Here is a 26,824-nt window from a genome sequence, read left to right as displayed (position 1 = left end):
TCATTTCAGTGTTCACTTACTCTCAGAACCACAGAATGGTAGGGGTTGGAAGGGACCTCTGGAGATCATCTTGTCCAACCCTCCTGCTTGAGCAGGGACACTTAGAGCAGGGGGCACAGGAACGCGTTCAGGCAGGTTTTGAGTATTTCCAGAGAAGGAGAGTCCACAGCCTCTCTGGGCAGCCTGTTCCACTGCTCTGGCACCCTCACAGGAAAGAAGTTTTTTCTCATATTTAAGTAGAACTTCCTGTGTTCCAACTTGTGCCCATTGCCCCTTGTCCTGTCGTTTCCTGTCCTCTCACTATCCTTAGTTTTATATGTCAACAGAAGTTGAAAAAACAAAACCAAGAGAACCTAAAAACAAGTGTATTCATTAACTGCATTTTAAATCCCATTAGTACTATTCACCTAGCTATTTTACATCATCTCCACTCAAAGAAGAAACGCAACATGACTTAATTTGAACTTTCTTTCCATAGTAATTTTTTCATGTCCAACCAAAACATGAAAAAAATACTACAATGCTTACTGCTATCACAATGTACCACCACCACTGAATTTGTCCACAGGAAAACAATTGTAAGCTACGGCAAACTGTAAACTACATTACTCATTGGGTCTACACACGTGCCTCTAGAAGACATACTGTACACAGTGGTAATGATGCAGCCATGATCAGGTTAGACAGCAGGGAGTTGGGGGTAACCCCTCCCCCAAATGATGGTAAAAGCACCTAAATTAAATCACATCAAATTTAATGCCTTTGGTACCAACAGCACACCTATTTTCTTTCTAAGAACTAGTGCTCCTATCTGAAAACACATGGGTCCACAACTGGCTTGAGCTCCACCCCAGGGGTAATTCTAATAGTACTTCCTGTTGTCTTCCTGTTCTTCACTATGCTGCAGTGCCGTGTGATCAGCTCCACTATTTTCTGATCCAAGCCCAAAGCCAGAACTACATAAGTTTCTTACCTGCCTAAGATTAGGCTTCAGAATCCCAAAACTTCCATTTTGAGATATGAATATAGATTAATCCATATAAAACACACAGGAAAATATAGTGTTAGCTCTGGTGATTATAGAGAAAATCCTTTCAATATACTGGGACATTTATTTACACAGCAAATCTATTACAATACAGTTACACCTTCTCAATAATCTAGCAATCTCTAAATACAAGATTTGGATAAAGCTAATCATCAAGTGTGACCACACTGAAGCACCTTAATTTACAGTCCAATATCCTCTTACTGAGACCAAGGGGCGCTCAGAACGCTGAACTGTTTGTGTGCCAAGAACTTCTTGAGCTTTTTGCAAGACAATCCTAGAAAGCAACACCTATGTCATGCTGCACAGGAAGACACTCTGCCAGCCTAATCGGAACAAAGGTGTATTCCTGCTTTCTCAGAACTAAGACTGTAAGAAGATAACCAAAATTAAAAATTATTACTGTTGGTAAATACAAGAACTATTCAATACTAAAACATCTTCAATAAAATATTCATATTTGAGTTAGTCTAGTGGGTTCTCAAGGCTTCCCTAGATGGTCTACTTCAAAATACAACTTTGACATTCCATAGGGGATAACAGCAGACTGTCCTCCAACACCAAGTACAGATTTTGAAGTTAAAGCCTCACTTAACAGGCCATTAAGACTAGCTGAGCTCTTCCTGAAGCCAGCTAAAATGAGCAAATAAAATCTTCATTAAAACGTAATTACCAGTGCATGTGTGAAACAACTTGAGTTTCTCAGCTAACAAAAACAACCTCCTTTGCTTCCCCTGCCTTCCTCTTCCCTCAGCTGGAAAGCAGCCCACTGGTGGAGCAAGAAATGGACCGTACAAAGTTGTCAGTCAAAGGTAAGCTCCGACAGGAAGCTGAAGTCTAATCTTAACTATATTTAAGAATTTCCTAACAATTCTTCCACTTAACTAGTATCACTGACTGAACTGAAAAAACCCAAACCCTTCAAGTCAGTTTTGGCATGCTGGAAAATGTACTACACATAATTAATAAACTTATTATTCATAGACCATCTTTATTTTGCTATCCTAAACACAGAGTGGTTTTTTCCATGAGTGTACTGGAGTAACAAAAACATGTTTATGTGAAATGATAACTTACCCTTGCAGATGGTCAATCTCTACAATTTTAAGCTTTGCCATCTGCACTACCAGAGTGCTATTTTTAATGACGTTATCTTAGTTCACAAGATATTTTTTGCACTACTTATCTACAGTCTTACCTTTCTCTGTACCTTTAAAGTATCCTATCATTTTAACTTCCTTCATTGCTTCAAATGTAGCCGGGGGGGAAGATATGAAAAAAGCAGAAGAGTAGATTGGAATTTTAGTGCTACAATGATTAAGCATACATCATTTTCACATCAAGAAAGAAAAGACATTACATGTCCATTCTGCTTCCACTCCAACAAAAAACACCTGGGATAGAAAGACTCAAACACGAGCACACACAACTTCATACTGAACACTAGGTTCTTCAGGGTGCTAGATTTCAGAATGAAAACCTAAGTTTGTTTTAGAATAACTCTCTTGAAATACAGGTAATGATCAGAGTCATAGCACACATCCTAAAAACCCTAAAACAAAAAAAAGCTGTAAGTGAACATTACATGGAGTTGGTGGGTACATTCCTCAATACCTCACTGGAGGTTCCCATTGCAGCGAGAGCTCCAAGCTCTTACAGCAAACTCCTTGAAGGCAGCTACATGCCAGCTAGTGAGGCGCAGACATGCTGTATGCCCCCCTTGGCCGCTTCACCTCCACACCAAAAGAGATCTCAAAGTACTCCAAATGCCTTTCTCCTGTTCCCACCTGTGGTCTCAAATTTAAGGCTTGAGCAGAAGTTGCACATTGTTGGTGTTATGCTAGTACTACAGAGAAAAGTGCCACTTCAAAGCATTATTAGTACTGAATTACCCACTGCAGTTTGAAGCCTAACTCTGGTTAAATATTATAGCAGCACCCCTACTTTCAAGCAATTTTAAAAAAACATGATATTTAAAAATTATCACTCTCTATAGATAGGAAATACATAAAAAGAGGGTCCTTAAGAGAACACCACTGACTAGAAAACTACAGCTTGCTGAGGATGAAACAAGAGTCTTTCATTAGTACATTTTCTCCAGTAGACATAGACTCTAAGACATTAGATTACGAATGCACAATACACTTATATCTTCACTTCTACTTTTCTTTTGTAGCGGGATCAAGTGTAAATATAGTAGCTAACATATGCTACCAAATAAAGATACTACGGGTTAGATTTTCAACCTGTCAGACTATTTGTTGTATTGATTACAGTCAACATAATGCTGTACAGAGAACTTTTATCACACTCTAGCTACAGAACCCAGCAGAGAAACAAGTATCACCACTTGTCACTCCTAAATGAAGAAAAGTGAAATAAAAACAGCTTGTTAACTAATACAGCTTGGTGACTGTTACGTCTAGCTTTCTCTTCTGACTGCCCCCAAATTTTAGTAACTTGCACAGTGCCAGAGGCTTGTCTAACGAAGTTTGATAGAATTTATCATCATAAACCCCTTCAGATGAAGCTGAGATACCTCAAACAAACAAACAAAAATCAAATGCCCCTGCCCCATGTATGTCAAGTTTATGAATAAAATTTTAGTTTAGATCCTATAAACTTGCTTCCATATGCTGTGTTGTCAGAGGTTCAAACTCCAGTCTTTACTTTTTAAAAAGAACTCAAAGATTAAGCTCTATAAACTCTCCCAATCTAGTAATCTCTCCAGGCAATTCAGGCAATTGGAAGAAATTCAAAAATCCAATTTTTCCTTCGGTTTCTCCAGTGTTTTTTCCATGTAGACCGAGCCAGGTTTCACACAAAGTTAGTTTCAGAATGCGTCAGATAACTGATCTGATAACACTAATTGCTTCCAGTATTTTTTGTTGTATAAAACACATGCACTTGATCAGAGCTCTTCCCCACCATTCTGCAAGTTTCCACCCTTTCACTAAAGCCTTCATTCATCCAAAGGTGGACTGACTTGGGAGAAAACACACTTTAAAAGAAGTTAACATTTTCCAGCAAGCTACGGAATTCTAAGAAGGCTTAAGGTTTATTTTAGAAACAAATTAAACATATCAAGTTGCTACATGAGTAGAAGAACTGACTTTGGTCTCACGTATCTTGTATCTCCTGCTCATCATCTTTCCTCTTGTCAGATCCCCTATGAAGGTAAGAATAAAGTTTTTTGCTAGACAGCAGTCACGCATGTGCTGACTGGCCACCAGAGCTCCCCCATCTCACCTCTAGTGTGAAGCAGTAACCTGGGCTTCTCTCCAACTAGCTACTGAGTTGCTCCAAACTTCAGGCACTTCATTACCTCCAAGACTTTTTTCCTGCCTTGAAATTTGACCAAAATTGGCCAATGAGCTGAAGAGCAACTGTAGAGGAACTAACAGATGGGCAGACTAATGGCATCCACAAAAGAAATCAGATTCAAGGATTTTTACTGTTTTGCTCAATCACATTACCTGCTTCCTACCATATCTTTTGCCTGAAGAACACAGGCCCTGCATTTCCAACCGTATTCCACTTCCCTTCAGCATGCTGTTATTAATGCACAAGCTACATTCCATAGCTTTTTGGTTTTTTTACAATAAACTGATTCTTTACTCCATTCATACTTTTTTCCCCATAATCCTGTGATATTATCATTCTCAAGTTGTCGTACAGAAATGCAGAGATTGTAATCTTCCTCATCAGAAGTAAAAAACAAACTTGCAGAACCATAGGCTAGTGCTTTTAATACATTTCAATCTTATAATGCTCATGTGAATTCTTGGGGGGAAAAAAAACATAGCAACTGAAAATTATTAAGTCAGAAAAGGCCTACAGCCATGTTCTCCTCAAAGGATTATATGAGTACAGGTGGAACGACAAAAAACTTTTTTTCTGACCAACTTTCATTTTCCAATAGGTTAAATTCTGCTTTCCCCGTTTTCTATATGTCTGTAAGGAAGAAAAACAAAAGAGCTGAAGAGAGTAAGAAGCATGCCTTTCTAGAGAGCAAAAGCTCAAATTCACAAAACATAAGCACAGCAAACGTGCTGCTGCTCCGATTTCTAGCTCAACAATGGATAGATCCAAGGAAAGTAAGAAAATTCAAAACAGCGAAGTACGGACCAGGCAGATGCTAAAAGCAGCAATATAATATGCTAAAGAAAGGAGTACATCCCAAATTCCACGTATTTCTAGAGTGCAGGCAACTGAGCACATTTTTAGACAGAATGTAAAAAGCATTATGTGAAATTAAGCATTACAGTAATGTGTCTAAATGATCAGAAGCACAGAAGCCAGGTGTCTGAATTTGTGTGTATGTAACAGGCAATTACTTGTGGCATGAGAGACTTGACATGATACTTAATTCTTTCATACACTGGAATTTAAAACCTTTTTATTTCTTAACCACAGGATAAAAGAAACTTTTTATGACAAAAACAAACAGTATGCAAAGTACTACTGTAGCACTGATAAAGACCTGTTCTTCCTCAACTAGAAGTACTGCCCCATTACATTTACAGAGGAAATCAACGGCTTCACCCTCTGGCCTCAAAACTTCAATTGCACTGTGAACCCAGGGTAATTTTTAGTGGTTACCGCTAATGGGAAATACACTGATTGCAAAGAACCACAGACAACACACTTAGTTCCGCAGGGATAGTATCTAAGTAGATCTTAGTAATAATGTGTCGCCTAGGATTATCCTTTTAAGCCTCACTTTGCTGGTGGCACAATTCATCCTTCCAGAGCTCTTAAAAAAAAGTCAGCACATCCTCTGGAAGACCAATAGAATGCTGTACCTTCCCTCAGTGTAGGGAAGCATCAAAGCAGGCAGCATCTTAAAAAAAGAGAAGTTTGCTCTTATTAGCATGTTAGCTAACACACACAGAATTCATTAGCATAAAAAAATTTAATGATAAATAAGTTTCACTTTCCAAATGATCTCTCAAATCTACATGACATCTCTAGGCCAACCTGAAAGCTTGCTGCTTGACCCTTCAGTGAACCACTTCAGCCCTACAAAAGATGGGGCTCTCTGGGAAGGAACATCCAAGCACACGCTGCAGTGTATTTAAAAACAAATGTGTATTGGCAGCAAGGTAGTAAGCCCACAGACAACTAAGAATACCACTAGAAACACAGCCAGGCCTTAGAGGAACTGGAAGAAAAACTTCCTAGGGACTAGAGGAAACTCGTTTCTGAGTGGTAGTGATCTTTGGTCAATTCATAAAATTGAATAAATAAAAAGCCTCATCTAAAACTAATTCTAGAAGCAATGACTTATTCTGCTCTAGTCAGTAAGGACTGGAGATACACTCCCTTAACTTCTAACTCAACCTAATAATTTTGTTTTCCTATCAACTTTCTATATAGGAGAAAATTGTGCAAAATCTCACCTTTTTTTTTTAGCTTAAAAATATTTTGAGGTGTTCACTATTATGGGAGGGTATAAACAGAGCCATACTAAAACTCTGGGCAACAGCGTTCCAACCCACCAAGTTGAGACCTATTCATAAACCCACCTCCAACCCTGCACACAAATATGCATGTAGCTTTAACATTATTTTGAACCAGTAATAGCATTCATTGAGGTAACTTCACTAATAAATGAAGGACAAGCATGGTATCTGTGGTACGATGGCCTAAATCATAACTCCACCATTACCATAAAGATTTAGAATCCTCATAAGCACACTGATCTAGGATCCATCTTTCCTGCTCCTTATCCTGAGATCTTGACAGAAGAGAATGATTTACACTGAGAAGTTTAAGCACAATGAGAGAAACCCAAAGAGCTTCCAAGTATTTATTTTAAAATATAATTTCTGGAATTCACCAACATACAAATAAGCTAAGAAAGAACCCTCTAGAAAGCAGATTTGTACCTTCACTTTCCTTGAGCACTAATCCTGCAAAAAGGTAGTTAATACAGCAGCCATGTAGACAAAATAGCTCCTGAGAAAGCCAATGTGATACTGATTTTCTTCTAACATTCCTTACCAAAATTTTATCCTCTAAAGTTAAATGATAAAGAGGAACTGTAAATTTGACCTAATCATCACCCTAGTCAAAACTCATGCGGGATTATGACAAGCCATCACCTCTTCAATCATCACACTGAAGTTCTCCAGACATACTTAAGATCAAGATGACTCCTCATTTTTTTCTTATCCCTGAAACACCTTAATTTCTAAAATAGACACTGCCCCCACGAGTCCAAAATAGCACAATTCTGCTGAGCTTTAGATTATATTGAAAGCTTTATCTTCATGAAGTACTACACAGGCAGGCCTCAGGGGTGGGGGGAATCAAAGTGTAAGAGCAACAGGGAATTTAGTACTTTGCATTGAATCTAATTCCATTTTCCCAGTTTTTTGAAAGAACTCTACAGGATCAGACAGACTTCGTTTCCTGGCGTAAGTGTATTAAGAAATGCCTTGTTTTTATTAGAAAGCACACACCAATATGGGTTTTACAATGTAACAAAACAGAAGGTTATTTAGAGATAGAACACACAGCTCTAATGACTGTCACTGGAGACCACGGACAAAAAGGCCATTGTGATCTTTGCCTAGTCAAGTCCTGAAAGTCTCCAAAGAGGAAGGGTTCCAGGACCTCCCACAACCCGTTCCAGCACCTAACCACCCTCAGGAAGAATTTGTTCTCCTCGTATTCAGCTGGAGTTTCCCTTACTGCAACTCTTCCCTCTTGTTCTTTCATTGTCCTTTCACTTTCAAGCAGCTAAAGACCCCAGGACAGCTGCCTTCTTGGCCTTCCCTGCTCCAGGCCAAGCAAAGCTGGTGCCACTGGCCTCCTCTTCAGCCAGGTGCTCCAGCCCCTGAATATCTTCCCCCTCTCCAGTTTGTCCTGTCTTGTAGAGAGGGACAAAAACTGGGCACAGCCTCGTGGGAGGAAGAACCTCAACAGCGCCAAACCGATGGGGAATAACACCAACATATTTTGAAGGCATCTGAGTGCAAATGTTGTGAGAAGTATGACCAACTATGTTGCTATAGCTGTGTAGCTTAGTAATAACTGCACCACCAGCATTACTCACAGGAGTAGTAAGTACCAATTCTTTTCTTCATTGACTTGTTTGAGCCATACCCTCCAGAGCTGCAAAATCAGCATGTAATTCCTTTCTCAGGTCTTTTAACCATTAAGGAGAAAGTCTTTGCCACACACCAAATAATGGAAAGAAACCCCAACAGCTGAGCAGGTAACAGTTCAGTAGGAAACGGAGAGGATGAGCTGGGAGAGGGAGGGCATTACATGGTCCTCATTTTCAGGCTGCACAGCACAAGTGATGGACAATATACAAAGGCAACCAAACACTTAATAGAACATGAATGATCAAATTTGTAGTATTTGTCACAACTTAAAAACTCTCCCTCTGTGCTGAGTACAAAAGACAAAATACATCATAAACAACAGAATCCCTTTATGCAAAACCGGATGAGTTAAGGGTCAAATATTTTTTTATTATTTTATTTTTTAACTGAAAAGTCCAGGGCTACCATGAAAAACAAATGAAAAAAGTAAAAAAAAAATCCCACCCTTAAAGGCTCCTAGCAAATATGAAATAAATACACTAGCACTTAAAATCAAGGAAACTCCAAATAATTAAAGACTTAATCAAACAACCTAAGCCAGAAATCCAGGTAGACAAACCCAGGAAACAGCACATAAAACCACCTGAGCTGGTATCCTTCAAAAACTAAAAAGCTGTTCACTCTCCAACAGTTTTCAGTACGTGGAGGAATGCACCATGCAAAACGCTATCAAAAAGTTCTAGACAGTCTATGAGAGCTATATTCAAAGCCTGAAATTAATGTGTCGGTGAAACCTAATGAACTTATGGTTACAAGAAAAACATATCATTTTAACAAGCAAGACCTAAATCAATCATGATGTATCAGATATCAGACTTCTGTCAGTGCTCCAGGGAGCATTAACATTACAGCCAAAAAAATCCTACAAAACAAGCTATTGAAAACTCCAACATTCAAAAAGAAATTAAAGAAAAACAACCATAGCTGAATGTGTGGAACACGGTGGGAAGGCGGAAATCACACTAGCAGAAACCAAGAAAGAAGCAGGAGGTTTAGCAGTGGAAGACTATAGGTTGACTACATAACAAACAGTGAGTCAAGTGAATTAAATTCAGAGTGGCTTGTATTTCAGCAGAAAGTCTGTCTTGTATCACCACAACCTTTCGGTCAAGAGTAGGTCTTGATCCTTAACAGAAAATTCACTTAGAGTCACATTCAGTTCACAGTATATCTTAGGAATGCCTTTTTCCAGTCTTGTCCCAAGTGTGAGTATGCACACTGTGATCTATCAATCACAAAACTCTACTACGCACATGCCAAGCTCTTCATTACATAAGTGACAGTAATAGGACTGTGCAAAAACATCCGGTACTAGAGAAGTGGCTCTCTTCTGGAGGATTTTGTTTTCATTTTTTACTACGTCTGTAGAAGGACAATGTATTTTCTAACCTTGTTTTTCAAGTGAGAAACAATTTTAAAAAAAAAAATCACCACACTGCAACTTCAGATCAAATGGCAGAAGTACCACGACCTAAGAACACATGGGGCATTTGCACAAAATATCCTATGTCAAACAATGATATGAGACAACGCACACCACTAACATGCAGTAGGAGACGAAAACAGCAAAATGTACCAAATTAGTTTCAACCAGATTCTGAACATGCAACAGACATAAAACAGTAGCTAAAAGTTACTTAATAGTAGGAATGCAAGCTGTTGTTTCAGTTCTATTTAATAATCCTTTACCAAACCTCTTCATTGGTTTTCTTATCAATTATATATCCTGGCACTTAAATTTTGTTGTATAATAAAACAGATTAACCCTCTGATGAAACTTCCTCTTCTCTTCATTTAATTCCCTTGTATAGGTTCCTGGCCAACCACCTATGAGGGAGGTTCCTATTTTGCTTTTTACTAAAACAATTCAGAAAGTATTCACCAAAAAAAAATGCAATAAAGGTATTGTTATTTTTAATAATTTTATTAACATCACATCAGGAGACAGGCAATCCAGTAGAGTTCTGGAATGTGCCAACGGTTACTTCCTTACACAGGTGACTGAGGATCCAAAAACAAAGAGGCATTCTGCTGGACCTCATACAGACAACGAAGAACTGTCAGGGGCATGAAGGTCAGGCACAACCTTAGCTACAGTGACCATGAACAGTGGAGTTCAGGATCCTGAGAGAAGGGAAGAAAGCCAAATAGCAGTATCACAGCCCTGGACTGCAGAAGAACAGGACTGTTCCGGGATCAGCTTGGAAGAATCCCACAGGAGACTGTTCTGGAGAGAAGAGGGGTTCCAGGAGAGCCGGATGGTTTTCAAGGATCTCCTCCAAGCTCAAGAATGGCCCATACCAGTGTGCAAAAAATAAACAAAGGTGGCAGGAGCCTACACGAATGAACAAGGAGCTTCTGACCGAACTCAAATGTAAAAACGAAGCATACAAGGATTGCAAGCAAGACCCGGGTGATCCAGGAGGAATACAGAGATGCTGCCTGAGCACGCAGCAATGGGGTTAGGAAAGCCAAAGCCTGGATTTCAATCTGGGAAAGGCCATGAAGGGCAACAAGAAAGACTTCCAAACACAAAGGACAAGAAGGAGGATTTATGAAGAGGAAAAAACATGCTTAAACCAACCTGATAGCCATTTGTAAGGAGTTGACTGGGTTAGTGGATGGGAAAACAGCAGCACATGTTGTTTATCTTGACTTCAGGAAGGCTTTTGACTCTGTCTCCCATAATGTCCTTATGGACAAGCTGATGAGGTATGGGCTAGAAAAATGGACAATGAACTCAACTGGAAACTGGCTGAGCTGCCAGGCTGAAAAGGTTGTGACCAGCAGCAAGAGGTCCAGCTGGAGGCCAGTCGCTGGTGGTGTGCCCCAGAGGTCACACTGAGGTCAAGACTAACCTTTTCACTGATGTCTTGGACAATCAGGCAGAGTAAACCCTCAGCAAGTTTGCAGATAATACAAAACTGGGAGGAATGGTTGATATACCAGATGGGCGTGCTACCATTCAGGCAGATGTTGACAGGCTGGAGAAATGGACAAACCAGAACCTCATGAAATTCAAAAGAATATGTCAAGTCCTGCACCTGAGGACAAAGAACCCCAAGCACCAGAACAGGCTTTGGGCCAACCATCTGGAAAGCAGCTTTGCATAAAAGGCCCTAGGGTTTCTAGAGGGACAACAGAGACAATATAATCCACCACTGTGCCCTTGCAGCAAGGAAAGTCAACAGCCTGCTGGACTCCACTAAGCAACGTACAGCCAGCAGGCTGAGTGAGGGGACCCTTCCCTTCCCTTCTACTCAGCACTGGTGAGATCACATCTGCAGTGATGTGTCCAGTTCCTGGGTCCCTAGTATAGGACAGACATGGACATACTGAAGCAAGTCCAGCAAGAAGCCACAAATATGCAAAGGACTGGAGCACGTGTCACACAAGGGAAGGCCGATAGAGCTGGGACTGTTTTGTCCTAGAAAGGCTTGCAGGGGGCAGGGTAGAAACATCCATGGTATAAATACCTGACGGGGGAAGCAGAGGAGTCTCTATCCTTGGGAGTCAAAACCAGCCTGGGGACAGTGCTAGGCAGCCTGTTCCAGCTGACCTTCCTGGAGGGCTGAACTAAGTGATCTCCTGAAGCGTCTTCCAACCTCAATGATTCACTAACTATGAAAACAGTTTTTAACTCCATGCCTTATTTTCAATGGTGAGAATGCATTATGCAGCAGCTACACAAATGGCAGCTGCAGACAAATCAGGTTCAGACTACTTTTTGGCACAGTATTACATTCTAGCTCAAATCCCAAACATTCCCTAACTGTTCATGTCCAATATAGTCTGGCAGTACCCTCTGCTAACATGTGCACAAGCCTTTAAAGGTAAGTGTAAAGGTATATCCATTCCTTCTCTGCCATCCTCATCTAATTTCACTGAAACTATGTTATTCATGCAAATGTCATCCTTTCCTCAAACTTCTGGCTTCAACAATCCCAGGATCTACAACAACAACATATAATCGCATGTGTATAGGGAAGAGAGGAGAAAACCAAAGAACAAATTCACCTTGATACTGGTGTCAGAGCACCAGAAACTCAAGTCATAAGAAGATCTAATACCAAAGACTAACTGCAGCAGGCATAGCAGCAGTTTCTGGACCAGTTACTACTTATCAGCTGACCCCTGTATGTTGCCATCATGGGCACTGTCTTCTGACTACCTCTTAGTTCAAGTTCAGGATATACAAAAATCTACTTACCAAATTTATAACTATGTTCAACAAGGTGTATTTTCGCCTTGTGTATAATCTACCCCATTACCCAAAGCCCAACAGGAGGCAGGAAAAAAAGAAAATGCTTCAAGTAGTCACAGCTGACTACAAAGAACTGCAAAAGGATCACAGAGCAGAAGGACAGATAAAATTCAATTGCAATAAGAAAACCCATAACAGCAGTATTTCTTAACAGAGCATTAATATGTTCTTACTTTCCCAGCTCAGGGCTTAGGCAATATATTTAACCATCCATTTCCAGGTCAGATACCTACATCCTTCACACATAAAGCTTCTATAACCTTTACTTCACCAAAATTAGAATCTTCATTTCATAACGTTTAAAAAACAAACAAACAAAAAACACAACAGGAAGACATAATTCTCTTAAAACAGGCAGACTTTGTTAATGTTGAAAGGAGACTCTACATGAAGTATAATTATACTTCAGTCTATGACTCGCTATGGAAAGACGCTCAAGAATTTTTTTTTTTTTTACTTTTTTTTTTTTTAAGATTAAGTCTACAGTTTAGAAATGCACAACTTGTAATATGTTTACAGCAAGCAATCTTATTTGCCTGGTTTTGGAGAACTATCTACAACTCTTTTGAGTTGTAGACACTCAAAAAAGCAGTCCTTAGTCCTCCAAGATTTCCTTTAAAGAGACAAGCCTTTTTCACCACTAAATTTGGCTAATAGAGGAGTTACAGAAAAGTATCAACTTTCCATTTGTGAAACAAATGTATCTATTGCCATTGTGTATTTAATTTCAAAATACCATTATTTTTACAACTCTTCATGTTTTCATTTTGTGCCTTCATATATAACAGCATGTCATGTTTTAGATATTATATATAGTTTTGTATTGTAAAAAAACAGAACTTTTATTAGTATTTGTAGCCTTTTTATTCTAATACTTGAAGAAAATGTTAGTTGCTTGGGATATCTGCTTAAACCTGGCACTGATTTCTCCAAAAGAAGGCTTGCAGAAAGTAAACAATGCAAGTTTACTTATACTCTAGCACATAATACAAAAAGCAGTCAGCTTTATTTAGAGAACGGTAATAGAATAGACACAACTGGCTTTTTTTCAAAAGTTTGTTTATTAGAACTGCTGATCCAAAGCCTGCTGAAGTCCATGAGAATCTTCAGCTGAAAGGATTTATGGAGGTTATTTTATGAAATAGGAACAATGTAATTTTTCTCCTATTTCACTCTTCTAAATTAGACTGTGAATACTTTTTTTTTGCAAGTATAAAAAAAACTTTTCTTATCATAAGTTATCACAAAATGTTTTCCTACACATATTTTCTACAAATTTCTAGTATCTATCCTAAATCTGCACTAAGAATAATAAAAAAAGTAGTCTGGACCACAATAGTTTTAAGCCATAAATATGAAGGAACTGCTGGGAACTGGACGGAACACAAAGTACAAAATAGCATAATGGAACAGTAAAGCCTCTACTACCACTTTGTAACAACAATACATAAAATAGGGTAATAGTGAAAAAACAGGCTTGTGAAGGAAAGTGCAACTATCCCAGAAAGGCTTTATTAAGGGGTAAATTCATTGGAAGATCCTTCTGTAATGAGTCATTCTAAAATGTAACTAGTCCTATTCCTTTCCCAAATGAGAAGAGCGTCTAGAAGGAACAAACCAAGTTCCTCAAAAAACAATTGTACCATGGGATATAGAATACAAGGGAAGAACCACCACTGCTCCTCATGGGTTGAAAAGGCTAGTCATACTCAGCTGAGGATGTACTCTTGTAATCCCTGCTTTTTGTTACAGAAGTAGGGAAGATTACAAGACCCTTCCAAGGAATAAAAGTTTGTGGTATCTTGCGTCCTAAGAAGCAAAGAGAAATCTGCCAGGCCAGATCATCTAAGTGGGGGAAGTGACCACAGTATTAACTGAATTTAAGGTCAACTTACTCCCACAAATCCTGTTCTTCGTCTCACACATAATTCCTTCCCCTCAACTCATCTGGTGGCTTGAATTAAAAAAAAAAAAAAAAAAACCACACAAACAAACCACAAACACCAAAACCCCAACAACCCCTCAAAAAACCTACACAGAACCCCAACCCACCACAAAAAAAAAACACACCCCAAAACTCACACATACCACCAAAAAGCCCAAACCCACAAAAAACATACCCCACAATAAAACATTAAAACATTATGAGTCACCCTTCCAAAATGAGACAGAGATGATTGCAGTGTTTGTGCCTCACCTCCCTCACAGCAGACACAGAACATAAGACGCAGATAAAATTTTGTTTCCAAACTTCACATTCCCTTTGTAAGCTGCAAGGAAGCCTACAGACAACCATTACATCACTGACCGATGTTGCATCATTCACAATTTAAACCACTGACAACTGGCCATTCAATGGATAAAGGTTAACACGCTGGCGGGGGAGCGAATCTTTTTCCCAAATAACCTCTCACTAGATAGTGTGAAAAACAGGTATCACTGAATTCTAAGAAGTCTTAAACTGAATGCAAGATTTTTTTCCATAAGCTTCTACAACTCCAGAGTTTAAGTGAAATAAGGAAAAAGAATATTCTCTACAAACTTACCAGTGAGAACTTTACCCTGTACACGCCTTGCTGAGTAACTGTCTAGTATTACCACTGTCTCTACTCAATCACCTTAAAGAATTTAGTTTCTCAGAGCCATGAATCACTGATTACACGAGCAGAAACCATCTTAGCCACAGATGCCTTTTAACATTTTAGACCTAGCTTTAAAAACAGTGCAAAGCAGCATGGCCTGGTCTTGGGGGGTGGGGATTGCTGGTCTGCCCACCCACAAAAGACAAACTCCAACTCAACAAAACTATCCTGTGGCCACCTTGTCTCACAGTCCTATAGGTAAAAAGCTTACCTTTTTTTTTTGATAACTTATTGTCAGGATTAGTGAAGGGGAGAAATTCCTTTTGCCAGGTGAAGCTTCTCTCTCCAGTCCTTCCCCTACCTGTACACAACTCATTCCAGTGCAGCAGCCTTTCAAGCTACATAGCTTGCTGTGTAGCCCCCTGAAGTGCCATCTCCCTTCCCTATGTTGGTACCACAGAACTGGAGTGGAAGAGGAGTAAGGGAAAACCAACCAACTCTTCCACAGTGAACAAAACACTGAGTAGCATCATTCACCACAGAAGGAGAAAGGAGTTTTCCCTGGCTTTTAGGGATCTGCTGGTCTTGCTGCTGCAATATTTGCAGGACTTGGAATCAGGAATAATGCCTTGCAATGTAATGCAGTCCACTAAAAAAGCAATGCAGAAAACAGACAAAACAGACGAAAAAAGTACCTACCTGACTGCAAACAATTAGAAGATAAATGAGAACTACAACAGCATATTTAAGTCCTGTATACAAGCCCCACAATCACCTTGCCCTCTCCTTCAGCTGGGAGTGGGGATGGAGGAAGAGATGAGGTGAACACAAAAGCAGGTAATCGTGCACTTACCAAAACTGAGGAACATTAGACCCATGTGATACAATAAAAATTAATAGCAACTTTTACAGAAGCAAGGAAAAACAAAGACTAATTGTGATATCTAGTCTGAGCCTTCAAGAAGCAAAAATAGGCCCTAGTTCTGAACATTTAAAAACTGCATTTCCAGTTGCTGATGTCAAACAACTGCCTTGTTTCAGCATGCTTGGTACAGAACCTCCTGAAAGCAGGAGGAATCCTGATAAGCTATCACAGAATCAGCATCATAACATAAGAACACCTGTAGAACAGACCAAAGGTCCATCTAGCCCATCTCCAGCAGTGACCGAATGCAGATAGTTGCAGATAATTCGGAAAGAGCACAACAGCAAGCATCATTAGAACATCCTCCCAGTCTCATTTACTCACAAATCCATAATTCATTCCACTATTCATTCCACTACAAGGGTATTTAGTAACTGTCTTTTTATTCTTCCTGGAAGAAAATCTGGTAATTGCTCTTCCAAAAACGCATCCAGGTTATCCTTCACCTTACATACACATTCCTAGCTTCAAAAATATTATGGTACAGAGGAAGAAGCTCAATTAACTTCTACGCAAAAAGCCAGCTCCTTTTGCTTGTTCTCACTCCACCATGCCCATTTGGCACCCCCAAGTTCTTGGAGTAGATAGTAAAAAGCTGATCCATAGAAATTCAAGAGATGGAGAAAACTACCACATTTAAAATCATCTGTCCATCTCCACATTCTCCTCTTTCCCAAACTGACAAGTCCTAGCTTCCTTAGTTGTTTTTGGTACAGAAACAACTCCATATATTCAATTATCATAGCTGCCCTTTCTCTGAGACTTTTCTGGCTCTACTATATTGTTATTGAGACGGGAAAAAATGAAGGGGGAAGGGACAGAACTAGACCTAGACACACCAGCTCCAAGTGCATTATGGATTTATACACTGAGGCATGACAGAGGACATTAACTGTTCAAAATTATTTGGAACTGGATGACAGTTTGCTTTTTTGACCACCACCGAGCATTAAGCTGTTGTTTAATCCTTAGAGTTACCTATCACAATTTTAAGACCTCACTCATATGAGCTCCTAGTTAATCATTACCTCTCAGTATTTTATGTGTGACATATTACTTACCACTTATGCACATTGAGTTTTCATTTTAATTTTTTTATCAACTACTGCTGAACATGAAGAAGTCCTTCTGCATTTCTGCACAGGCAATTCATCTTCACTAACCTGAATAACAGCATCAACAAGCAAAATTTCTGTACAAAGGAAGATAGAAGAAATAAGCACTTCACCTCTCCATTACCATTTAACTCAAACACAGCAGAAAACTATCAATCACACCTATTTTAGAGATACAGCTGAATCATATTCTCAGTCACAGTCTAAACAGAGAGAAAATTACTCAGAACTATCTATAAAGAAGTCATGAAAAACAGCACCTAGCGGGCACGGGCTATGAAATGCTACCAGTATTGGCCTGCATCCATTATACAATGTCATGTTTCGTAACACTTGCATACAGAAAACTCCTTTGTTCCACCAACTCAGCTACAAGGACCATTTTGGTCAGGTATGCAGTATGATTAAAAAGCAGTAATACTATTACTCATTTTTTTAAAAATTAAGATGCTGACAAAAGAGATGCAATTAATGAACTTGCAAGATTACCTCCATGACAGCAGGATCAGAACATCAGCTTGCCAAACTATTTATGGCTACTGAATTACTCCAGCATCCGATTCAGATGCACAGATTGTGAAAAACATTGAAGACTATTCATGTAAACTTGTTTCACTCTTCAAACATTCATATTAGTGCTACTTTGGCAAGATGGGATACTTCAATATCCCAACAGCAGTACTCAAGCCATTTGTTCTTCCTTCCTTAAGACAAGAAAGGAGATCATGTTCAAATCCTACCTCACAGGCAGCTCCAAAACAACTCCTCCAACAAATTTTTAAAAAATAACTAAAGCAAACCGAAATGTGAGATTGTATTCAGACAGACCCATACAAAAACAGCATAAGTATACAGAATGGAGCAGAAGGCCTGTAAAATTGCCATGAAAATTGATTACTCCGGGCAAAGTTTACTTACTCACCTTTTACCATGGTGATTGAGGATAATAAAATTTTAAAATGCATGCAAGAAGGAACAAGTGAGATTTTACAACCATTAATGAATAAGAAATGTTTGTGGCTACACATGGGAATACTTTGCACCAGAGTCACAGGCTCCTTATTAAAGTTGCATCAAAACTGGAGAGCTGAGAAGAAAAGCACAGCAACAAGAATAAAGCATGAACTGCAGTGGGACTGCTTGTTACGTGAAAACTGTGGCATTCCTTTCGGAGATAACCCTAAACAGATCTTTATCTTACGAAAACAGGTCAGAACCTACAGATAGTAAGAGCCACCTGCTTGAGGTGCACATACTAGATCTGCTGCTTCTTTTGCTGGACAAAACAACAACAAAATGTTTCAGTTCTCTATTCTTGCATCACAAGGGAATTCTGACAGTTTTGCATACCCCTGCAAGCACTGAGTGAACCCTGGCCCTTTTGAACATTATAAAACTGAGGACGTATGCGTTTAAACATGTCTAAACTATAACAGACTTTAATTTTAATTAAAGAATTGTATTTAAATGTCAGTCAAGTTTCTTAGGAAATCAACCACTTCCACATTCCATTACAACAGGGCAACCCTTGGACAAGTTAAAATGTTGTCTTTGCCTCAAAAATAACTGGAACTGTCTTATGGTTTTGAAATCCACATGATTTTAGCTCCATAGTTTAAGCAGTGTCTGTCCATGTAGTTTTCCAATACAAAAATGCAACTTAAGTTGTAGATTTAGCTCAGTTTTAGTTATCAAAGTTGAGAAGTTTGACTCAATGCCATGCTATATTTGGAGCACAGAACATTCAACACCAACGTTAAAACAGTTGAGGAAGCTTTGGGGTTTAGTATTCTTTTATTACAGGGGCATTTATTATCTTACGTTCTCATCAACTTAACAGGAAAAGCCCATATACTTAGATGAAAAAGTGAAGCATAAGATGAGAGAATAAAATAGTCTTTTAAAAAAAAAGAGTGATTTGTAATCCAATTTCAGTAAGAAATAAGACTCCATTAAAGTATACAAAGAAATATACATAGATATAAGTAGGAGGGCATGCTACCATTTCTGACAGTAAAAATACAACATCACTTGTTCATGTTCATGTTTTTCTTTTCAAGTGATCTGATTGATTCTTGATTCAATTCTTTTCAACTGCAACTGTTACTCAGAAGTGTTTAAAAATGCTCACCTCAGTAAGATTTAAAGGTTTCTATCTGATTTCTCCTCCACAACCCTCCAAACAAAAAGCACAAACCCCAAAATTAAAAGGCAGATTATGTCATCCAGCCAGCCCAGTGATGCCAGTGCAAGATTATTCCCTACAGTGTATTTGCTAGTGCTTAATGCAGTCCATACTGTGTGTCCTAACACATTATGCAAATGACACACACATAAAAGAAAATGTCTATCTCAAAGTGCACCCCTCCACCAACAGCCGATCTGTAATTAGCCATGTCCTCTAAGGAGGCACCTCATTCACTCTCAGCAAAGCAGCAGCTGCTGGCAAATGGAAATAAAATTTCGAACAAAAATAAGCCTACTACCTACATTCCCAAAGGTGTATGCTCATGGTTGCAAGCCAGACTCAAAATCTAAACAGCTGTTTGCATTCTTCCAGAATGCCCACACAGAACCTCTCATGCCCAGCACCAAATATTTACTAACATGATCAGGCTCTCTCAAACACCAGGCTATTCAGAGAGCTGCAGCAAGAGCTCCCAACACTTCACTCATAAATACTTCCTGAACTTCAAGTTTTCAATGCAAAAATCAAGAACAGAAAATATAAAGCAGCAAGACTTCCTGCTGAATGCAATTCACTGATGACATACAAAACAATAAGGCACGCCAATTCAGAAAGATGCGGTAGTTCTAGTCCCCAGTACAAACAAAGAGATTCAGAGAACAAAGCATATAGCTGTGCCTAGTTTTTACTTTCCTATTACTAAGTGATCCAACACCTAAACTCTAGTATCATGTCCCCAGAACAGTCCTCTTCAAATCTAACAGCAATGATAAATAAAACAGTGAATTCAGAAAATTGTTTCAGCATTACTAATGGAAGATGTTAAACAGTCCAGGGGGTAGCCAGAGTTCCCACCTAACTGGAGTAAAGGGAAAACGCGTTTTGCGCTGGTTTCAAAAAAAAACCAGAAGAATACAACAGAGGAAGCCTTCCCATTAAATAACCTTTCTGTATTTAAGAACTGTATACATAAAACAGCTTATCCCACCTTGCAACTCTAAGATTAGGCACTTTCAAGTTTACAAGATATGTGGAGCCTCTGAACACAGTCAAAGCCTGTTCGAGATCTCTGTTCTCACCCATCAGCTGCACTTATACTTCTACTGTATATACCTACTACTACATGATGGGGAAAAAATACAACAGAAGTGTCTTTGCAAAAATATTAAAAATGACAAGACATAAGAAGGATTTAGACAGGAGAAATGCACAGTATTTGCCTTAATCTACATTCTGTATAATAAACAGGCAAAGTGTGACCCGGTTATCCCCATTCATCCACCAATCTGACCAGACAGCACAACTCTCATCCACTATGCTTGTCACAACGTATTATTTAGTATATATGCATATATTATCTATTATGGTAGACAGACAAACACTTCCTCTGTAGCAAGGCCCTAAATTCAAGGATTTGATGAGATCATAGACTCTGACACCTTCTACAACCATGGAGTTACACCTAACAGCTCAGACTGACTTCTGTAGTACTGTCAATTCAGACTTTTTCAATAACAATTTAGAAGCCTCACCGTTTATACTAGGGCTAACTCATGCTTTTTAAAAATAATGACCCCTGTTGACAACGGGAAATAAATCTGTTTTCATTTAACATCATTTCCTAATTTTTTGTATCTGCTTCCTGTCCGATGTAATTTGATATACAAACAACTGCTAGGACGGGGTTGTGTGTTATTCTGAATGCTAGAAAACCTTTATTTTTCTTCCAGTTGTTATCAGAAGAAAAAAAAAAGCCACCAGCTATAATGCATCAGTACATATTCCTAACAGGTTAGTCTAACACTGCTACACAGGCTTCCTTTGGAAGAGATACAGAAAGTTTTGCTTTTAGTAAGACTCACTGGTTGCTCATGTTCCTATTCTCATCACCATCTACACAGCAATACGTGTATGTATTCATAAAATTAATTAAAAAAAAAAACAAAAAGGCAGCTTTTACTCTTTTCAGAGCCCACATTCTTCTGCTGAGCTACCATTTGGTCACCAACCTACAGGAAGACACTTCCATACATTCAAGAGAGACAAGATTACAAATGCATATTGCGTACGATTAAATAATGTCTCTTCCCCAACTGTTCTCTCAATTGTTTTTTGTGTATCCAAGTAAATACAACAGACAAGAAATAATACATCTGAAGTAGCAGATACATTATTTTCACGTTTTAATATTAGAAATCATTAAAAATAGCTTATACAAGGAAAAAAGTCAACTCAGTGCTTTGACGTTTGTTAAACCTGTAAAGAAAAAAGTTTACTCTTATAATGTATATACTGCATGCAATAAATGCAATTATTTTGTACTGACACAGTTCAAGATATTCTCCAGCCCATCAGGTTTCTCTTGCAAAAACTGGGTTTCTTCAGACAATTATCGCAGTGGTACAATCAACCAAGGAGTATTTTTGGTAAGCAAAAAGTCACTTTAAAAACCATCAGATGCAAATATATTTGAGAGCAGATCCTTTCCTCTTGTTGAAGGAACCACTTGCTGCTTTATATTATCGCTTATCAAATACGTGATATTTCCCCACGGAAGAGGTCCATGTTCTGTCAAATTATCTTAGGCTTACTCAGACATAAATGAGAGCAGAAGTCAGTGTTATGCTTGCATGATTAAACAGAATTTGACTTAATCTTTTTGAATAGTTGCAACCACAACTCCTAGTAATGCTGGTACTATATTGATTTTGTTGTCCCTTGATGCAAGGTTTGCGTAGAATTCTCTATCACCGTAAGTAGTATACACTTCCAACTAGTTTTGGTATAGTGTATTATTTGACATACAGAATCTTACAAATGCATTTCTCTAATTCTGATTTTTAACATTATGGTTAAACCTCCCGGCCTCTACGCATCAGGCATAGAAAAAGAACTAATCTTCAACTATACAGAGCTCCATAACAGTTTACATGTTTACAGGCATAATTACATAAAGATTGAAATGCAGGATCAAAATACAGCCTTTGGTCCTTGTGCCTGTATAGCGGAGACACACAACAGCTGGAAGTCACCACGCAAAAATTTACCAATATCATCCCAAAAGGGTTGTTAAAATAGTAAACAATCTATTCATTATTGTGAGAATACGAATCATGTTCTATTTTTAGCATCATCATTGCCCTTCTCTGATTCCTGACCCTTCCAGCACAAGCTTCTCTTCAGTTTATGTAGTTGTGCTCTCCAATAAGGTGTAGGGTTTTCTCCCCCTTTCTGAAACTGTATGTTTGTGGTTACAAAGAAGTACTAAATAAACTCTGAATTTTCTTTTATATTAGTCTTTGGAAATGTATTCCTAATTATTGCCAAATACAGAAACTATCAGGAATCTCTAAAGACAATCAACTATTTCTAACAACTCAGCTATTAAGCAAAATAAAAGAAAAAAACCACACAAAAATAACCCACAAAATCCCACCAAACCAAAACCACCCAAAACTCCATACTCTTAATGCAAATCTGCAATAAAGTATTAGAAATTTGCAATAAATATCTAAACGTATGTGTGCTCTAGTGAGTTCCAGCAGAAAAATATCACTCCTAATAAAATTTGATAAAATATTTTAGTCTGCATAAACGGAAGAACTAGTATTGTTTACAATAAAAATTTGGCTTTTAAAGCCACACATGCTGTGGTGGTTATTTTTTCATCCCTAATTTAACAGTTTTAATTTAATTTTAATACAGATTAACAGTAAATTATACCACAAACAGATTTAGCAATTCTTTTAAGCAAAATAGTGAGAATAGAAAAGCAAAAAAAGCACCTTTTGTTGTGCCTTTCTAGGCAGAGGAAGGGAGATTAAGTTCACATTAACAAAGAGGCCAGTTCCAGCCTCAAATCTGGACAGGCCTGTAGATGGTATGTTGTGACTGAACTAGTACTGCTTGTACCTCAGCAGGGCTTAATCACTCCAGCAAAACACTGCTACAACCTGACGAAACAGAGATAGTATATGCCTATTAATCTAAAAGCCAGAAAGAACACGCTCTCACTTATCTGTCCTTATGAATATCAGCTCAGCAATTCTCGCACCCATTTGCAAATGTGTGTCAGATTTCAGACAGAATGGCAAACAGCCCTGAGAGTCCCTGGCCCTCCCTGCCAGCTCCCCCAAGAGCCCAGAATACGTGATCTGTCCCTCTGAACAGGGGCTGTATGTTCAGACAGGAGCCTGCAAGCTTGAATGCACAATCTTTGTTCTCAACAATCATTTCAATGAAGGAGCTCTGAAGTGAGAAAGATCACCAGGTACAGTGTTAAGGTGGAGGGAGAAAGCAGCAAAAATAAAAATCATGGCAAGGCATGACCAAATGGAATGTAGTATCAGAGTAGGCGGGCATCTGAAACAAAAAACAATTATCAACTAACATATGTGTTACCTAAAGGAGTCAAATCACCTGTCCTCAATTCTGCCACCTCTGTGTGCAAAGATACACAGAAGGACTAGCTTCTCAGTCAGACATTCCCTTTCTTTGTCTGACCACTGATCTTGAAGCCAGAGGACAAGTTTTTCAGTTCTTGATCAAACCTTCATGTTTACAGCTGAACATTTTCAAAATCTTAGCTGGCTGAAAATCCTAATTTCTGTTGCAACTCCCTTGCCCATGACGAAAACAGGCTATGCTTGGGGAGTTCCTCATGATAACCCGCTGTGCATATAAGGTCTACAGCTAAACATTAAGCGTAGATGAGTTAATATTGCATTACAATGCAAACGCCATATGGGATACAGTTTCCCCAAAATATATATCATTTCCCACAACTGCTAACAACTTGCATGTCAGTATTAGCACACTATAAAACCCTGCAACTGCAGCAACTTTTTTGCAAACTTAAAATTCCTTTTTTATAGTAACTGTGTTTCATGAAATGGGTTTTCTGATTTTTTTTTCAACAGGAAAGTGGTTCTTACTGTTCAATACAAGTTAAGACTTCAGTTAAAAGAATTTGTTCACCTATAGCACATGAAGCACTCTACAAATCAAGCTGCAAATCCTCACCCCCTTGGCACTTTACACCAATCTATGAAAAAAGTCATAAGAAAATAAGCTGAACTTTAAGCCATGCAGCAATACATATACTGAAGTGACTGAAAAAGCATTGCAACCTTGATTAGGTATTCATGAGGGCTATCTACATTCAAGCAAAGATTATGTCAGGCCTGCTGTGACTAAGGCAATCGGCAGTTTAAGTGCATGTTTTATAGCAGTTATGTTTTAACTGCAACATCAGGCAAAACAACAGGCACAGCAGTCCCTTTTGCAATTCCATACCTATTAGTAGTCCCCAATTAGACAGCTTTAACATGATGAGCTCCAAACGTGCCGCAGGCCTTGTTAGGGCTTACCACAGTAGGGATAGGTGGATTATGACAAGTGCCAGTGCCAAAAGACCAGCAGCCTCAATAACAGAATTATAAAGGAGATTTTCATTTTTACACTTAGACATGCGGTTTCGTCCCTCTTCTCACACTATTTGAACAGTATTAAAGGACACATTCTCCAAATATGGCCTTGTTTTCAGCTACATTTTTAAAAAGGACATCAGCAAGAATAATGCATGATTAAATCTACATATAAATTAAGAATCATAATTAATCACCAAGTCTTAAACCTGAACATCATCTGTTTCCTTACTTAAGACTCACATTTTGCCCTCACCTAACCCACCTGCTTTAAGAGGCTATGTGAATCTGTTAATTGAGATGATGGCAGTAAGGAAAATCTTACAATACCGTATGTGCCACTTTTGAACCAAGGCAAAAGGGTTAATTGAGGATAGCAGTAAACTAGAAGTGTCAAAAAAGAAACAACAACAAAATAAATCCCCCAAAACACCACACAACCGAACCAAAAACCATCCACAACCTAATTTTTTAAGTTTAGTAGGTTTAAAATCACTCCACTATATTTCAATTTCCACAAACAAAAGGGGAACATCTATATAAAGGGCATCCATTTCACAGCCCTACAGATTCAAGTTAAGTTTTCTGTCTTTGGCACAACACACCCTAATTTCGAGAAATACAAAAGCAAGTTTGTTTTTGTAAATGAAGTTTAAGGCAGATCTTAGAACAACTCCACCGAAGCTGTCATCTGTACTTTGTTGGATCCGAAGTTACAGTTGTTTTGCAGTCATTTATTACTATTAATGGGCAGCACAGAAGGAACCCTCAGACACGGTTCTGCGTTAAAAACTCTGTGTTGCGAGTCCAAACATGCAATCATGCCACCATAGGGCATGCCATGAAGTTTTTAAACTAAACACACCGAGGACCATTCTTGCAAGAAATGCTACAGTAGAAATATAGAAATACGTTTAATATAAGCTGCCGCGCACAGGCAGGAGGGTGGCGAGTACTGAGGACAAGGAAGCAGAGGCCGGGCCCCTATTTCTACTAAAAAGCACCAGGGTTTGAGTGCGACTGGGGGGACACACGAAGCTGTGTCCCAGCGCCGCCCTACGAAGCGCTCCCGTCCCTCGGGGACGCCGCAAAAAGGCGGAACGGCTGAGCGTGGGGGCGACACGCCGCAAGCTGACAGCGAGGCTGGGCGGGGTACGAGGGGACCCCACGGAAACTGCCGCCCCGAGGGCGCGGGCGAGAAGCGCGGCCACCGTGCGGGGCGGGAAGCGGAGCCGCCTCCCGGCCCAGGAGCGATGCCCCGACCGCGAAGGCAGCCCTGGGCCGGGGCGGCAGCCTCCCCTTCCGCCGCCGGGGAGCCGCTCGCCCGCACCGCTCCCAGCGTCCAACTCCCAGCGACTCCGGGCGGGCGGGCAGGAAGAAAGAGGGAGGGAGGAAGGGAGGGAGAGAGGGGGCGGCCATTAAGCCCGCTCCAGCCAAGCCGTTCCCCGCGGCGGGAGGCGTCCGCCCTGCCCGGCCCTGCCCGCCGCCGCGTACGCGCAACCCGCGCCCCGCCCGCACCCACCCCCCCCCCCGCTCCTACCTGGCCGCCGGCGCCGTTGCCGCCGCCCGGGGGGGGCTCGTTGTCTCTTCCATCTCCGCCGGGTGGCCCCGCAGCCCACCGGGTCGCCATTATTTCATTCCCAGTTACAAAGGAGGAGCAAATCCTCTGGAGCCCACATCGGGGAAGGGAAGGGAGGGGGGAACAAGCGCCAGAGCCACTGGCGCACGCCCGACGCGCCGAGGCCAGCCCCGCCGCCGGGGGAGGGGGCTCGGCCCCTTCACGCAGCTGCCATAGGGAAGAGTGCCGGGACGGCCGTAGGCTTCAGCGGCGCTCCCCGGCTTCTGTCTTCATGGCTGGAGAAGGACAGAGAGAGCAGATGTGTCAGTCCTCGGCGCGGGGCCGCTGCCGCCTCCTCCGCCACCCGTCCCTCGTTAGGCTAATTGCACCCGCTCGTCATCTTCCTCTTCCTCCGGCTCCTCCTATCCAGAGCCCCAGCCGCGGGGAGGAGAGGGCCGGCGAGGGAGGCGCCCACTCCCTCCTACTTCACTATACAGGCGTTCCTGCTGCGGGCGGGAGTGGGGGAGCCCGCGGAAAGAGGGCGGGGAGGTGGGGAGCCCCGAGCGGCGGGCCGGTCGTTCCTCGCCTGGCCCCGGCCGA

General features: G+C 40.2%; 1 protein-coding gene across 4 annotated transcripts in view; it reads right to left on the bottom strand.

Moving 5' to 3' along the window:
• ARHGAP21 (Rho GTPase activating protein 21) overlaps positions 1-26,824 on the bottom strand; it is a 127,071-nt gene that overhangs the window by 99,043 nt on the left and 1,204 nt on the right. For 2 of the 4 annotated variants that reach the window (XM_075082641.1, XM_075082642.1), the window contains exon 2: positions 26,207-26,520. In XM_075082641.1, the coding sequence (XP_074938742.1) occupies positions 26,207-26,296 (90 nt within the window). In that variant the 5' untranslated portion in view covers positions 26,297-26,520. Of the gene's footprint in view, positions 1-26,206; positions 26,813-26,824 lie in introns of those variants that run through there. The other 2 variants (XM_075082643.1, XM_075082640.1) reach the window with 2 other exon arrangements.

The sequence above is a fragment of the Phalacrocorax aristotelis genome, chromosome 2, assembly GCF_949628215.1.
Source record: "Phalacrocorax aristotelis chromosome 2, bGulAri2.1, whole genome shotgun sequence".
Taxonomy (NCBI): domain Eukaryota; kingdom Metazoa; phylum Chordata; class Aves; order Suliformes; family Phalacrocoracidae; genus Phalacrocorax; species Phalacrocorax aristotelis.
This window is presented reverse-complemented; position numbering and strand designations above follow the sequence as displayed.